The sequence below is a fragment of the Helianthus annuus genome, chromosome 2, assembly GCF_002127325.2.
Source record: "Helianthus annuus cultivar XRQ/B chromosome 2, HanXRQr2.0-SUNRISE, whole genome shotgun sequence".
Taxonomy (NCBI): Eukaryota; Viridiplantae; Streptophyta; class Magnoliopsida; order Asterales; family Asteraceae; genus Helianthus; species Helianthus annuus.
In genome coordinates, this window is record NC_035434.2 from 123,835,042 (window position 1) to 123,851,597 (window position 16,556).

Here is a 16,556-nt window from a genome sequence, read left to right on the forward strand (position 1 = left end):
CAATTTACAAAGGAGTTTCAACAGGTATAATCACAATTACTTTATTTGTTGAATTAATTAAATAGTATATATTATTTTTATATTTATATTACTTCGTAAAGTAATATTCTTTTTTTCTTCAACTAACTTTACAGATTATTTCGACCATGGTGACCAATGTATTACTTGTGAAGTATGCAATGCTAAATTATGGGATGCAGAAAAAGGAAGTGGAAGAAAAGAGAAAGGAAGAATATGTTATTTCTTATGTTGTGGTTATGGCAAAGTAGAGCTACCAGATTATAAAGATGTTGTCCCAAGTTATAAGAAACTTTTATGTATAAGGATAAAGAAAGCAAACATTTTTTGAATAATATTCGACGGTATAACTCCATGTTTGCTTTCACGTCAATGGGTGGTAAGGTTGATCCCACTATTAATAGAGATAATGGACCATTCTGCTACAGAATTAGTGGTGAGAACTATCACAGCACTGGAAGCCTGCTTCCGGAAAACGGAGATCAACCAAAATTTTGCCAGCTCTACATTTTCGATACTGAAAACGAACTTTCCAACAGACAATCCGTTTTTAGGTAATTATAATAAACTATAAATATTTGTCCCACCGAAGCTTTCTTCAGTATTTTTTTATTAATATTGATGTTTTTTGACACTCCGCTATTTTTTAACCAATCGTTCCAAGGATACATCTTCCTCAAGTGTGGCTGAACTTGATAGTAAACTGATTGAACATATAAAAGTTGTTTTAGATTCAGAAAATCAGTTGGTAAAAGCTTATAGGATGGTTAGAGACTGTTTTCATGAAAACCCTGATCTTAATTTCAAGCTTCGTCTAATTGGTATTAGAGAAAAGGATGGACGAACGTATAATTTACCAACCTGTGGTGAAGTTGCTGCTCTAATTGTTGGGGATATTGCCAACACAATCAACAATAGAGATATAGTTATTGAAACGCAGACAGGTACTTTGAAACGAATTAGTGAATTGCATCCTTCATACCTTGCACTTCAATATCCTATTTTGTTCCCTTATGGAGATGATGGTTACAGAATTGACATCCCTCATCGAGGTGTCGTAGACGTAATCAATAAGAAACGTCCAAATTGTACAATGAGAGAGTTCTTTGCATATCGTGTGCAAGACAAAATTAATCAGTTTTCATTGATTCTAAATTCAAGGAGACTCTTCCAACAATTCTTGGTTGATGCGTATACTATGATTGAGAGCGAAAGGCTTACCTACATACGACTTCACAAAAGAATCTAAGGTCAGATAGCTATGAAAGTCTCTGTGAATTAAGAAATAAGGGCCAGCAAGACATATCTAAGGTTGGAAAACGAATCTTTTTGCCTTCTTCGTTTACCGGTGGCGCTAGATATATGATGCAAAATTATTTAGATGCCATGGCTATCTGTAAGTGGTTTGGTTATCCGGATTTTTTTATAACCATCACTTGCAATCCAAAGTGGCCTGAGGTTAAAAGGTTTCTTAGAGACACAAATCTTAAACCTGAAGATAGGCCCGATGTACTGAGCAGATTGTTTAAAATAAAGTTGGATTCAATTTGCAAAGATTTTAAAGAACGCCATCTATTTGGAAAAGTTGCAGCAGGTATTTCATCAAATTGCTTTTTATATACATATTAGATTATTTAAATCTACTAATGATTTCTTTTTGTATAGTTGTTTACACAATCGAGTTTCAAAAGAGAGGATTGCGTCATGCCCACCTATGCTTATTCTTGGAAAATGAATCCAAACTTCCGACGGTAGACCATGTTGATCCATTTATAACTGAAGAAATCCCTGATGAAGATGAAGATGCAGAATTATATGCGCTTGTGAAAGACTGTATGATTCATGGTCCATGTGGTAACGCTAATTTAAGTTGTCCATGTATGGTTGACAATAAGTGTTCGAAGGGTTTTCCAAAGAAATTTCAAGATCATACTACACTGGATTCAAAAGGATTCCCAATATACAGAAGAAGAGATAATGGTGCTTCTGTAGTAAAAAATGGAATCGACTTAGACAACCGAAGTGTTGTGCCATACAACAAAAAACTTTTGAAACGGTACCAGGCACATATAAATGTTGAGTGGTGCAATCAAGCCGGATCAATTAAATATTTGTTTAAATATATAAATAAAGGTCCTGATAGAGCAACCGTTGCTGTTGTCCAACATGATAATAACAATGAAGAACTAGAACAGGACGAGGTCAAAGAATATTATGATTGTAGGTATCTCTCAGCTTGTGAGGCATCTTGGAGGATCTTCGCCTACGATGTGCATTACAGGACTCCTTCTGTTATAAGGCTGCCTTTCCATCTTCCCGGAAAACAACCTGTTGTTTTTGGACCCGACGAGGATATTAATCAAGTCCTTAACAAACCATCTGTCAAAGCATCAATGTTTCTTTCCTGGATGGAACGTAACAAAGACCCGAATGACACAGTGGCCCGTACACTTACATATGTTCAGTTTCCAAGTTGGTATGTATGGAAGCTTGATAAACGTTGTTGGGAACCTAGACAAAGACATAAGTCAATTGGGAGAATTCACGCTATAAGTCCGTCTCTTGGGGAAGCCTATTTTTTAAGAATTCTTCTTAACAAAGTGAAAGGACCAAAATCTTTTGATGATATTAAAACAGTTGATGGTAAGGTATATGATACATTTAGAGATGCATGTTATGCACTCGGTCTTTTGGACGATGACACAGAATACATTGAGGCAATCAAGGAAGCAAATGAAACAGGATCCCCTTCGTATCTTCGTAATTTATTTACTACTTTGCTATTAACAAATACATTATCCAGACCAGAGGTTGTATGGGAAAGCACATGGAGATACATGACAGACAACTTTATCTACAAACTTAGAAAATATCATCGAGTTCCAGGTAATTCTTTTACACAAAATGTTGTTCTTCTACCCTTTTTTTTGTTTTTGGTTGTGATACAAAAAAAAAAAAAAAAACTATTTTGCTTTAAAGAAAACATGGTTTTGTGTTTCATTTATGATATATTGTTTGGTTCATTAAATATTTTTTGATTACATAATATATTTTTTTTTTCATTTTTTACAGCTTTATCAATTCCAGATGAGCAGCTTAAAAACTATGTTTTGAGTGAAGTTGAAAAATTCTTAGCTAGAAACAACTCATCACTCAAAAGATTTGAGACAATGCTGTACCCAGATAATGCGTCTATGTCTGATTCAGACAATCGTTTGATTAACGAGGAGCGTATCTACGACAAAACCAATCTTGAAATTGAATTTAATAATCAACTGAATTTGCTAACTGAGGAGCAACGGTCAGTTTTCCAACAAATAATCAACGCAATTGAGGGTAACAAAGGTGGGGTTTTTTTGTGTACGGCTATGGTGGGACCGGGAAGACCTTCTTATGGAAGACATTATCTGCGGCAATCAGATCAAAAGGTCAAATTTTATTAAACGTTGCTTCCAGTGGGATCGCGTCGTTGTTATTGTCTGATGGCAGGACCGCACATTCCAGGTTTCGTATTCCATTGAATCTTGCAGAGGATTCAGTTTGTAATATAAAACCTGATGGAGATGTAGCTAGACTACTACATGAAACAAACTTGATTATATGGGATGAAGCGCCTATGGTCCATAAGCATGCATTCGAAGCGTTGGATAGAACAATGAACGACATTTCAATATCGACACTTCCAACAGATCAAATATCCGCTTTGGAGGAAAGGTTATTGTTTTAGGAGGCGATTTTAGACAGATCCTTCCTGTTGTTCCAAATGGTGGAAGACAAGAGATTGTCAATGCCTCATTAAGTTCGTCTTATCTGTGGTATCTGAAACAGCCAGTTTTCACCCACGGTCAGCTGTATGTTGCTTTATCGAGAGTTAAAACCAGACAAGGAGTTAAACTTCTGATTTTGGACAATGACGGCAAACCTACTAATAAAACGACAAATGTAGTTTACAAAGAAGTATTTCGTGACTTGTGATCTCCATGTACTCATTCATCGTTCGATCATTCATTCCATGTAACTGTTCTCTAAAATGATCCATAACATTTTTTTGAAGTCATTTAATGTTTATTTTTTGTTGTTTTTTAATCAATTTTGTTAACGTAATACAAAACATGTATACTCATACACACACTTAAATATTAACCTAAAATTCTACATAAATAAACAGTACGTTGACTTATAATTCGCTATCCATTATCTTCCATAAACACAATATTACACAAATTTGCATCATCATGTATCTCGAGATATTAAATTATTTGTCTCATTGTAGTTTACTAATTTATTATTACTTGAACGGTTATTTAATTCAAACGATTAGTTCAATAAATTAAACTTATTCATTGGTGTTTTAGTCCACCCACGAACCTCGCGGGTTCTTAAACTAGTTAATGATATAATTGAGTTAAGCTAAGAATATTTGTAACTAACAACTAATAACTCACGTGCCAATATTATCTATCTCTTATACTAAAGCAAAATAGTGTTGACTATTTGACTTTGATGTGGCTATTCTCTTTGGCCAGAGAATTGATATATGAGCGCCAATTTCCTTCTTCCTATCTACGCTCTTCTTAAATTTGGTAACCTAATCAATTCTCTCAATTAGTTGAAGGCAAATTGATTTCTCTTTAAATCTCAAAACCTAATCAAATTGATTTCTGCAGGCTATCATCTTTCACCCACATTCAATTTTACAAACCCTAAATCTCATCTACGGCTTCATCTGTAGCGATTGTACCTGGCCATACCCACTTCAGAAATCCCTAAAACTTCATCATTCGAACTCTCATCTAGGTATGTTTTCTTTGATTTTTATGATGTAATCCGATTAGAGCATCGGCCGATTCTCATTTTCATTCGAAATCTTCAATTGCATATTTTCTGATTATTTCAGTTCAGATGGCGTCTTTGTCCGATTCTCATCCAGGCAATTCTCAGAAACCCCAATTCAAAACCAGTCGAATATGCTCCATGTATGTTTACTCTTAAAATTCTTTGATTCTACAATATTTTTCTGTTCGTTTTTTCATTTTGTCCATATATGTATGTATGTATGTATAGATATGTGGAACTAATCATTGATATGCATATAGATTTGTGGGAGTTGTGAAATTAATTGTGAGTGTAGGCATTCAACGATTTTAATCGTGTCAGGAGACATGTTTATTCTCACAAGGCGAATGAATCTTCAATTCATGTTTGAATGATCATCCAGGTTTGATTTCGTGTTGAATTGACGATTTTTTTTTCTGAAAAATTGTTGATGTTTATCGATATTTGTTTTTTTATTTATTTTTGGGTTATTGATATGCAAATGGTGGAGAAGTTTATCTAATTCTTCAGGTATAATTTCTATCACTTAATGTTTCTGTCGATCTTAATTAGGTTTTGGTAGGGTCTTTTATTTCCAGACCTCATGTTTGTGACCAAGAGTAACATCACAAATGAGGTTTCAAGCTTGAAAAATAATATAGAACAAGTTTCAGATGATATCGCTATAAGTTTGTAGTTTGTACTCAATTTTGATTACTCTTTTTATCATCAATTTTAATTTTTTTTAAGTTTCTTATTGTTCTTTTTGTTGTTACCGTTAATTAGGCAGCAAAGAAGCATTTAACTCAGAAGGTAGAGAACTTGGATGGGAAACTGGATAAACAAATGGAGATATCAAAATCAATTCAAAGCGAGGTAAAAATGTTACGAAAAAAATATTGCAACTGTTATTTGAAAAAAAAAATGCAAATTTGATGAAAATCTAAAACAGGTGACTGATGTTCGTGATGATCTTAACCAACTTGACTATAACTTAGATTCATTGAGAGAGATGGTTTCTGGCATTGTGAGTTTTCTTCGTTCTCAACACATGTTTTTGAAATTTTACGTCATGTAATTTATTAGTTTCATTGGACTGCAGGATGGAAAGATAATGACTTTAGAAGAAAAGCAGGTTCGTCAACTACCATATATGATCCATTACATGATCTAGAAAGAAATATCATTCATCACTATCTTCATTTATTTTATTTATTTACTTTGAGGATGGGCGTTCTTTAAACAGGAATTTGCTAGGCGTGGAGTGCAGTATCTAAGCAACAAATTTGAGGGAAATATGATCTCTGGCAACACAAAGGTTGTACTCTTAGTTCTTTTTAGCTTCACCACAGTTGTAGTTTGATTTCTGTATCTTATGTTGAATCAAGTCATAGGTTCAATTTAAGTTTGCTGGCAAGTCCGTTGGCGGTTCTCTGTCATCTGGAGGATGGAGGAATGATTGCACTTCAGGTCTTCCGACTTATAAATATTGTTTTTATTTATTTATAGTATGCCTGTGGGCTTGTGGTTACACAAAGCTCAAAAGTATAAAATAAATTAATACTTTTATTTTTACTTAAAGGTTTTATATGTTTTTGTCTCTCAGGGCGTTAATGAAATTCCTGACATTTTGGATTCAGGGGATGTTAACTGGTACTTGAATCTTCCTCTCAATCTTTCCCTACAACTTTATTCTGATTATTTAAAACCTTAACTATTACATGCAATTGGAACAAATCAACAAATCACTTGGTGTAGGCAACCGTCAAATATGTTAAAAATTTAGGATTTTATGCGAACCAGATGTGCGTTTACATGTTTCTAAATCCGATTTGCTTTTTCGCTTAAGGATGAGGTTATGATATTTGCTAAAATTGAAGTAATGTTTTTTTTTTGATGCAGATTTATTATAGCATAAATTGTTTCATCATGATCGTGTAGCAGAAACTGTCAACAAGAGGCAAAGAGTAAGTACCCGGAATTAGGTTTTTCTTTGTTTTAATTGATTTTGATTTGTACTTCGCCTTTCATTTACCACCAGTTACATCCATTTTTTGTAATTTCTTTTCGTGGTTTTTATATTAAAAAGGAGATTTTAGTTATTCTCCATGCTCTTTATGAGGCGAGGGACTGTTTCTTACTTTATTTACATATTTGTGTCATTTCCAAGCACTAGATTTGATTATCCAGTCAACCATTTCTTCTGGGATTAAAGAGAAGTCACTATATTCAGACCAGTATTAGTTGTTCGCCATAGTATAAGCACTGCAACGCTGTTGACGACACTTGCTGATCCGGTATATGAATTGATTAAATATCTTTTACTTACAAAATGTAAGTGCTTATAATTGTTTATGGCAAAAGGATATTCTAACCATTTTACTACAAACTAGGTAACTTTTTGTCAATCTTTACTGTATAAAGTATATTCTAACCAGAGTTTTGTCAAACATTCAGTGGTTCTTGATTTATGGCAAAAGGATGATGTTGTATACTTTGACGTGGATAGCATCGTGTGTGTGGATGAAGGTATTGATAAACTTGCAGAATTTTGTGGAGCTGGAAAAAAATGTTGCTGAGTGGATCGCGAGGTGTGCTTGGTATTAAGATGCTTGCTGATCCTACGTTTTGTATTTTTCGGGATCGGTACCTTTGATTCAACAAGAAACGGTATTACCCAATTTTTTACCTTTGAATATCGTACTTCGATGCCGGTATCGGTACAAAAATTTCTGCAAATTAGATCCAAAAACTTACAAATTTTTTCAGAAAAATCCCCAAAAAACAGCATACTTTTTCAGCAAAAAAACGTTAAACAAGTGCAGGTTTTTTCAGCACTCGGTTCGGCCAAAAAAACCACAGTTTTACCAGCAAAAAACCTCACACAACGCAGATTTTTTTCTATGAAAAACCACAAAAAACGCAGTTTGTTTCAGCGAAAAAGGCAACCAGCAGCAGCGTCGCTGCCGTTTTTTTTACGAACGTTTTCGACGGACGAAAACGCGTCGCTGCAGATTTTTTGGACTAACGAAATGTTGTTTTTTCAGCAAATTTGCAGCCTTAGATTTTTTCGACGAAGGATGCAGCGTGCAGGTATTTCTGACGAACCACGCTACCTGTAGCTTTTTTTCTGCGAAAAATACAAAAGAACGCTGGTTTTTTAGTGAAAACACAACCAGCAGCAGCGTCGCCGCAGGTTTTTTTGACGAACGTTTTTAACGGAAGATGCAGTTTGCAGGTTTTTTTTCAGCGATCTGCAGGTTTTTTGTTTCGTTTCGGCAAAAACAGCAACATCATGACAACGCAGTTCTGCAGGTTTTGGCCCGTTTACTTATGAAATATCATATATATATATATACACACACATGAACAATTATAAATATAGTATATATATACCCTTACAAAGTAGTTGAAATATCATATATACCCAATAATATAATAAATCACATTTTTACCCTTATTTTTTTAGAACTTTGAAATCTCATATATGACCTTTAACTTCAAACGTTATATTTACTCATTTCTAGCATAATTTTTTTAGCTTAGATGTTATATATGGAGTATACTGTTGTTTATGGGAAAAAATAAAAATAAAAAATGGGTAAAAATAAATTTAAGCTACAAATGTGTTATATAAAAATATGAAGTTAAAAGATGAGCATATCTGAAAACTTGAAGTTAAAAAAAATAAGGGTAAAATGATCATTTATTAAATTGTTTTTAATAAATTGGGTATTTTTGATATTTTAACTACTTTGTAAGGGCATATATGATATATTTAGTTTTGGTTGGGTATATATGAAATTTTTAAAATTTATAGGGTATATATGAAATTAATCCTTATGTTATGTTGAATTGTTAATTGTTTGGATGTTGGCATGAACTTGCTTTGATCTTATGTAGCACTAGCAGCTGCATAAGTGAGCGTAGAAGTTCACATTTAGTTTCAGTGATTCGTCATAGAAGTAGAAGTTTTAGTTCTCATAGTTTCTGTAATGAGACTGGTATCTGAGGATAGTTATTGACTAATTTATATATGTGTATATCAGGTTGTTCAACGTTTCCAAGAATTGTTTGCTCAAACAAAATACAAAGAAGCTGCTGAGCTAGGTGCAGAATCTCCTCAAGGCATTCTTCGTACACCAGACACAGTAGCAAAGTTTCAGGTATATATATACTTCCAAATTATGATATTGTGTTAGAATCATTTTCATTTGTTTAATCTTCATTGCAGAGTGTACCTGTGCAAGTTGGACAAACACCGCCATTACTGCAGTACTTTGCGACCCTTCTAATATTCGATGTCACATGTCAACTTCTAATAAACGTTTTTTTTTTCATTTTAGAGTTTTGGTTAACATTTATAAGTAGTATAATTTATTGTAAGACCACAGGTGTAACACACGGGAACTTAGACTAGTATAAATCATAAACGAAAAAGTAGTTTTCTTAACCTCGGAGATTTTAGGATATATGAATTGTAGATCACATTGAAAATTATTACATTTATAACTATAGAAGTCTTCTAAGCAACCAAGGAGGAAGTTTTCTAACGGTACCCCGGTGATTTTTTTAAAAGGATGTCATCAGTTGAAGTCTCATCCATGACAAAATGTCATCCGCAAGTAGGGGTGTTCAGGATTCGTTTCGAATTCGAAAAATTCGAAATTCGTTTAAATTCGATTCGATTATCAAGAATTCGTTTCGATTATAAGAATTCGAATTCGAATTCGATTCAATTCGACTCAAGTAAATCGAATACGAATCGAATACGGATTTATAATTTCAAATTCGATTCGATTCGAAATTCGAATAAAAATTATACATTTTTATTTATTATTTTTATATATAATAAATATATAACTTTTATTAAGCTATACTATAAATTCTTTTCTAAATTTTTTCTAAGTATTAAAATTACCCATTAACAAACCCATTACATGACCCATAAGTAAAACCTAATTAACAATTCTATCCATAGATTTCTAAACATAAAAATATTAACTTATAATGTGGAGTGATTATACCGGGCTTCTCATTTTGAATTTTAGACTTGTGGTACTTTATTTGAAACTTTTTAATGTGATATCGTGTTTTATGGCTGCTTTAAAATTTATGTTTCATTTTTATAGTTTTTTTTACATGTTTTAAAGAATCTGAATTAAATCGAATTTATTCGAATTCGAAATTTTAATCGAATACGAATCGAATATGAATTGGGTTTTTTATTCGAATACGAATTCGATTCGAATTCGATAGGTTTTAATCGAATTCGAATCGAATACGAATTCAAGGAAAAATAAAAATTATTCGAACAATTCGATTCGAATAATTCGAAAATTCGATATTCGATTCGATGAACACCCCTATCCGCAAGCATTGTCTGTGATCACAAACACTGTCTGCGATCACAAACATGAGTGACCTTTTACCTATGGATAGACCTGGGTGATCGGGCTTTATTGTACATTAAAAGAACAAGAAGTCTTCTAAGCATTAAAATCTTATATCTAGAAGAAAAATGTTGCGTGATAGACTATATAATTTAACATTTAACTTAAACACAACTTATCTTTAAGAACAACACTACGTATACAGTAAAATCTTGATTAATGGATGGCCTCGATTAAAAACATATCCTTTTAGTGAGATTATTTATTTATAATAATACCCTTAAGAAAAACACGATACTGAAAAATGAATATTCATTTAACCAGATTAATTATATATTTAACAATTATTTACCGAGATTACATTTTAACAAATGGAGTTGGGGGATAAACCACATTGACGAAAAGACTATCCAATTTTTAATTCAACTTGATTTTTTTTTCTGAAAATAGTTATATTTCATTCTTATTCATTTCTCTGAAAAAAAACTAATTTATACCTTTAACCAACTTTATTTTAGTTATTTCAACGTATCATACATTAAATTAGTATAAAGTAATTTATTTACAAAACAGAACCAAATTGAACTTACAAATATAAATACGTTGATATAAAATTCAAAATCAAGTTAAAATTAGAGTTTAAAAAATATCTAAAAGAATAATATTCTAGAAAGATGATATTATCACGACATTACGTATTGAACATGGCATTGTATAACTAACAATAGAAATGACTTGACGTTGGCTACTCAAATGTTTGTCTTGTAAGTTGATTAACCAAAATAAAAAAACTTAGATCAAAGTCAATATATAATAACTTTTTTGCATTATCCCTTGCTTATTGAATTAAAAGTTTCATTCGGATAAAAATAGTGTCCATACTTTATGTCTATAAATTTCAATATATATAGATACATTGTATGGTTACGTAATTACCACTAGTGGTGGAACTACCTACATTCGGGTGGGCGGTCGCACTCTTTGAAAAGAAAATTAGTGTATATTTTAGTAAAAAAAACCTGAACGCATCCTTTGAAAATATGATTGAACGCCTCATCCACCCCTAACAAATAATTTCTGAGTCCGCCACATAATTACCACCTCTTCAAATCCCTCGCTAAGGATACAGATATGCACTACGTACATGTGATGAGACTATTATTAAAAAGGAATAATGGATGTTTCACCTTTTCACATATTGTAAACTAATGGATGTTTACTAACAGAACCTTAATTTCTTTTTCTCTCCTTATCTTTTCGGCTTAGTAAATGTCTATTGTTTTACAATATATGAAAATATGGGAACACCAATGATTATTTTTGAAGTTGAAACCGTTACCGGCCAACGACCAATAGTTTAGAATTATTAAAATTTATTATTCCTAATAAAAAATATTCAATATTCAAAGTGCATATATTTAAAAATGCAATCTTTGAACATTAAAGACAAGAATTGGTAATATGGATTTGCAACATTTTGCTTTTTTTAGCATACTATTTATTTAATAATCAAAGAACAATTTTTGAGATCACCACGTCGTGACGTCTCATCCACTCTTCATAAACTAAATTGAAAACAAATAAATTTCAATCAAAAGGTGCAACAAAGCTTTTATTTTATCATCAAACATTGCAACTCTTTTTGCAATATTGGGAATAGTTGTGTTGTACTATAATCTTGATATGGCATTTATTTCACAAATATGGTCGGCATTTCATACGGATAAAACCACCTTTGGCGACTCAAATAAAATTGTGGCCTTTCGTCATAAAAAAGAAAACTATTTTGCTTTTGTTCATAAATTATGGCCCTAATATTCTGAAAAAAAAATAATAATAAAAAGCCAATTTCCCTATATTTACATGAGTTAAAATATTTTATAATAGTTAAAAGGATTATTGAATTTTAATAATTCTAAATTTCACTTGTTGACCGATAATAATACAAACTTTAAAAATCCATCCAATGATCTCAACTTGGAAGAATTTGGACCCCATCGATCATTTTCAAACTATAGGTGCACTTAATTCAGTTAAAGAGGCTGAATGTGTACTTGAATCTATTGAGAAGGTCAAATTCTTATATGTTAGGGTCAATGGGAGCCAAATTTTTACAAGTTGAGATCGTTGAAGAGAATTTTTAAAGTTTGAATTATCGGTTAACAGGTAAAATTTTGAATTATTAAAATCCAATAACTCCTAAGCTCTTAGATTAACTATTCTTTAAAATAATGTATGTACAACTATATAAGTTTTTATAAACCTCATCTACCTATTATAGCCTATTATAATATAATTGTACATCACACATGATGCATTTAATCCATCTTAAGTAAGGAACCATGGAACATGTTTTCCTGAATTTTTTAATTATTACCAACAGAAATGGTAAAAGCAAGTCACAAAAATAAATACTAGTGTTTGTATCACTTTAAGAATTTTGTGCAACAAAGTGACACCACATGCAACGTTTCCAGTCAGTATCACTTCCCTTTTCTTCAATTACCACCACCACTTCCGACCACCGTCCAGCCACCCTACATGGACCATTTCACCACCCACCTCCTCCACATCTCCGCCGCGCTATTCCTTCTCATTTCCTTCAACTCACCGCTCTCCGTGTCTTCAATCGGTATCAACTATGGCCAAATCGCCAACAATCTCCCCTCACCGGATAAAGTAGTTCCGTTAATGAAATGCATTGGCGCGGATAAGGTGAAGCTCTATGATGCGGATCCGAAAGTTCTCAAAGCTTTTGCCAACACCGATATCGAGTTTGTTGTAGGAATTGGTAATGAGTACTTATCGAAATTGCAAGATCCGGATGCGGCTCAGTCATGGGTTAAAACGAACGTCCAACGCTACCTCCCGGCTACTAAAATCACCTCCATTGCCGTCGGGAACGAGGTGTTGACGTTTAACGACACTTCGCTCTCCGACTGCTTGCTTCCGGCTATGCAGAGCATTCACACTGCTCTGGTTAACCTAAAGCTTGACAGTCAGGTATTGTATATTATTGATCAACTATTTATTATTATAATTAATAATAATAATAATATATTATTATAAATATTGTTAGAATAGACTCTAACTAATATATTCTCACTAATATATTTTTGCTGACAGGTTACTGTTACCACCGCACATTCTCTAGCGGTACTCCAAACGTCTTATCCGCCGTCGGCCGGAGCTTTCCGCGACGATCTAAAAGATAGCATTACTCCGATTCTCGATTTCCTTTCGAAAACATGTTCGCCGTTTCTAATCAACGCGTATCCGTTCTTCGCATACAAGGGGAATTCGAAGGAGGTGTCGTTAGATTTCGTTTTGTTTCAGCCGAACGCCGGAATAGTAGATTCCGGCAACAACTTGCACTACGACAACATGTTGTTTGCACAGATTGATGCTGTATACGCAGCTCTAGATCAATTAGGGTACAAGGATCTTCCGGTTCAGATATCCGAAACAGGCTGGCCGTCGAAAGGAGACGACGATGAACCCGGAGCGTCACCGGAAAATGCTAAAAAGTACAATGGAAACTTGTTTAAGGTGGTGAATCAAACTAAAGGAACTCCGGCGAAGCCGGATAACGATCTTAACATCTTTGTTTTCGCTTTGTTTAATGAGAATTTGAAGCCCGGACCGACTTCTGAGAGAAACTATGGTTTGTTTAAGCCGGATGGGAGCCCGGCTTATAATCTTGGGTTCTCTGGTATTTCGGCCGGAGGTAACTCCGGCCGTAACACCTCGGGAGCCTTACCGCCGCCATATACCCTGTTGCCGGATAATCCAAACAACGGGTACATGTCGATCTCGTCGGCGGTGAGTTTCTTTTAATTTTCCCTTTATTCTCTCTACGCTTTTTAAAAAAGTTTGGTTAGTCTTGTAGATCGGGTATAGGTAACCTCTACACATCTACCTTTGAAATTTTATTTATAATATTAATTTAGAATCTTTTTGTTGAAGAAGTGAAGCAATGTGTGCTTTTTTTTTTGTTTTGCAGGGAAGATTTGAGTGGGAGAATAGCATGAGAATCAGAATTATTGTCATGTTGATGTTGATTGTGGTGGTTTGAATGTTATGAAAAGCTTTTTGAATTATTTATTTGGTTATGATCCAATCAGAGCATCAAATAAAGGGGGAATAAAGATGGAAAACAAGGGGGGCAAAAGTTGATAATTCTGTAAAAGTGGTGTAGGCAGAGGCTTTGTTATCACAATTCTTTCATTACATGTTACATTATCTCTTAATGTATTTTCATTTTTCCAAAAATATTTGTTTCCTTTTTTTTAATGTAATGAGCCTTTTTTAATGCAATGTATTTTCATTGATTAACTTTTTTTATAAAGTTTTGGACCATCAAAGTTAACGAAAAACAAAATTTCTTATAATATTATACTTTATTGTTACAAAAACACACCCAATGAAAATGTTGAAGTGTAATTTAACTTCAACATCTCTTTATTTTGGAGGGGCTTAGTCAGGTATCAAAATATACGGTGTCATAGTTCTACAGTATACGATATCACTCGATTGAGAGATACAATTTGAGTGTTCGTGACTCGTGAGTCATACCACCTACCTATCCTAGATACTCCATTCGGAGTGATTGCTAGCTTTGTGCTATAACGCACTATTTGTATTTTCTTTTAACATCAACATGGCGAGGGTTGTGGATACCCCATCGTCTCACTCGCTTTCCGCATAGGCCACAGACAAGGTGAACCCACACTCTTCCCTCCCCCCTCTCTGTCCAATCCGTCTGTTGAAAAGCTCGCACTCCATGGCACCCCCTTGTCATCTAAGTGCCATGAGAGACATAGATCACCCCATGGACTTCCATTGCGGAATGAGAGACATAGATCACCCCATGGACTTCCATTGCGGAATGCGGATGGTCTAATATTATTTGAAACATACATGTTTTTTCTCTTATCTATTTATTATAACATCTTATGTACCATTTAATACAGGTAAATACATAACTTATATAAAAGAAAAATGTATATCATAAAGGGATTAAAGTTTATTTTAAATATCAATAAAATACAATATCAAATGTAAACACTATATTTTCTAACTTCAGTTCTCTATATAACATATGAAAATTACAATCTGAATCAAATCTAACATTCATATTTGACCAATGGGTATGGGCTTCGGTAAAGCCCCCCCCCCCTTTAGGCACGTCACACACCGCCCCCAAGGGGCCTGGCGCGGCACATGCGTCGGAAATCAGACGATGGAGACGGGGCATGCTTGGTGGGGTCCATTCAATATATCTGTTGATATAACAGCTAATTTAAAAAAAAAATCAATTTAATTTAAAACCTTTATACCAAAACTCACCCACTTTCTCCAAACAACTCCCACATTTTTATATAAAATACCCACATAATCTTCTCTAAAAAATACACCATGTCATCTTCTTCTTTATCGGGTTCGACGGACACCATGGAAGCCGTAATTTTTTTTATAAACAAGGTGGTAGAGGCGACACAAATAATTTTGGAAGAAGAAGAGGAGGAGGAGGTTTCGTCACAACCACGAAACAGGAACCCACACATCGAGCGAGACCGAGAAAGTTAGTGATTTTTTTATTCTTATATTTATATTCTTATATATTTATTCTTAATTTTTTAAGTTTATGTTTTTAGTCTTATTTTTTAATTATAAGTTGTATATATATTTTGCTATCTTGTAGGTGCTAACCAAAGATTAATCGTTGATTACTTTGCCGACGAGCCGCTGTACTCGGAGGCTATTTTTAGACGCCGTTTCAGAATGAGTCGTCGACTTTTCTTACGTATCGCCGACGATTTACCCGCTTATCACCCGTTTTTTACCATGCGACACGATGCTAGAGGCAAAATGGGCTTCACCACCTTACAGAAATGTACTGTGGCGATTCGTCAACTTGCTTATGGGATGACAGCCGATTCTTGGGACGAATACTTAAAGATGTCGGAAAGAACTGCTAGAGAATGTTTATACAAGTTTTGCAAATTTGTGGTGAAGCTCTACAGCCAAAAATATTTGCGAAAACCTGTTAGGATATGAGGCTGTCATGATTGTGTTTGTTTGCATGAAATGATGTAACTGCAGCGGAAATGAGTGGCAAACTTTGTAAACACAAACAAAAGAAAGTATAGATTGATAAACAATTGCTTTTCATTGAGTCAAAAGATTTACATAAGAGCAAAAGATTACAGTTAAAGCTTACAATCTAAACTCCCCCTCAGCCTGATACACCAGAGTTGGTTGCACAAGATGAAAGGATGAATTGAGGAGAAGAACTCACTCAAAACGATCAAGTGTAACAGTACAGAG

The 16,556-nt window shown here is 33.8% G+C and overlaps 3 protein-coding genes and 1 long non-coding RNA gene across 4 annotated transcripts; all 4 read left to right on the forward strand.

Moving 5' to 3' along the window:
- The first annotated feature begins 1,404 nt into the window (after positions 1–1,404).
- Positions 1,405–3,919, forward strand: LOC110895708. The gene is made up of 5 exons (XM_022143033.1): positions 1,405–1,612; positions 1,684–2,904; positions 3,091–3,319; positions 3,439–3,732; positions 3,847–3,919. The coding sequence occupies exons 1-5, from the start codon at positions 1,405–1,407 to the stop codon at positions 3,917–3,919; spliced, it is 2,025 nt and encodes a 674-aa protein (XP_021998725.1).
- Positions 3,920–5,620: 1,701 nt separating this feature from the next.
- On the forward strand, positions 5,621–6,115 carry LOC110905480. The gene is made up of 4 exons (XR_002573166.1): positions 5,621–5,709; positions 5,786–5,860; positions 5,936–5,968; positions 6,080–6,115. It is a non-coding gene; the product is annotated as an uncharacterized LOC110905480 (long non-coding RNA).
- Positions 6,116–12,656: 6,541 nt separating this feature from the next.
- Positions 12,657–14,561, forward strand: LOC110921769 (glucan endo-1,3-beta-glucosidase 11). Its single transcript, XM_022166122.2, has 3 exons — positions 12,657–13,229; positions 13,353–14,048; positions 14,230–14,561. The coding sequence occupies exons 1-3, from the start codon at positions 12,768–12,770 to the stop codon at positions 14,299–14,301; spliced, it is 1,230 nt and encodes a 409-aa protein (XP_022021814.1). The 5' UTR covers positions 12,657–12,767; the 3' UTR covers positions 14,302–14,561.
- Positions 14,562–15,644: 1,083 nt separating this feature from the next.
- LOC110895716 lies at positions 15,645–16,286 on the forward strand. Its single transcript, XM_022143043.1, has 2 exons — positions 15,645–15,810; positions 15,931–16,286. The coding sequence occupies exons 1-2, from the start codon at positions 15,645–15,647 to the stop codon at positions 16,284–16,286; spliced, it is 522 nt and encodes a 173-aa protein (XP_021998735.1).
- The last annotated feature ends 270 nt before the right edge of the window (positions 16,287–16,556 follow it).

What these genes read in the sequence shown, in the direction of transcription:
- LOC110921769 (XM_022166122.2), top strand. Translation starts at nt 12,768, where the DNA reads ATGGACCATTTCACCACCCACCTCCTCCACATCTCCGCCGCGCTATTC. An exon ending in ACCTAAAGCTTGACAGTCAG is followed by an intron (nt 13,230 to 13,352) that starts GTATTGTATATT and finishes TTTTGCTGACAG; the next exon opens with GTTACTGTTACCACCGCACA. An exon ending in ACATGTCGATCTCGTCGGCG is followed by an intron (nt 14,049 to 14,229) that starts GTGAGTTTCTTT and finishes TTTGTTTTGCAG; the next exon opens with GGAAGATTTGAGTGGGAGAA.
- LOC110895716 (XM_022143043.1), top strand. Translation starts at nt 15,645, where the DNA reads ATGTCATCTTCTTCTTTATCGGGTTCGACGGACACCATGGAAGCCGTA. An exon ending in CATCGAGCGAGACCGAGAAA is followed by an intron (nt 15,811 to 15,930) that starts GTTAGTGATTTT and finishes GCTATCTTGTAG; the next exon opens with GTGCTAACCAAAGATTAATC.
- LOC110895708 (XM_022143033.1), top strand. Translation starts at nt 1,405, where the DNA reads ATGGCTATCTGTAAGTGGTTTGGTTATCCGGATTTTTTTATAACCATC. An exon ending in AAAATATCATCGAGTTCCAG is followed by an intron (nt 2,905 to 3,090) that starts GTAATTCTTTTA and finishes CATTTTTTACAG; the next exon opens with CTTTATCAATTCCAGATGAG. An exon ending in TTGCTAACTGAGGAGCAACG is followed by an intron (nt 3,320 to 3,438) that starts GTCAGTTTTCCA and finishes TGCGGCAATCAG; the next exon opens with ATCAAAAGGTCAAATTTTAT.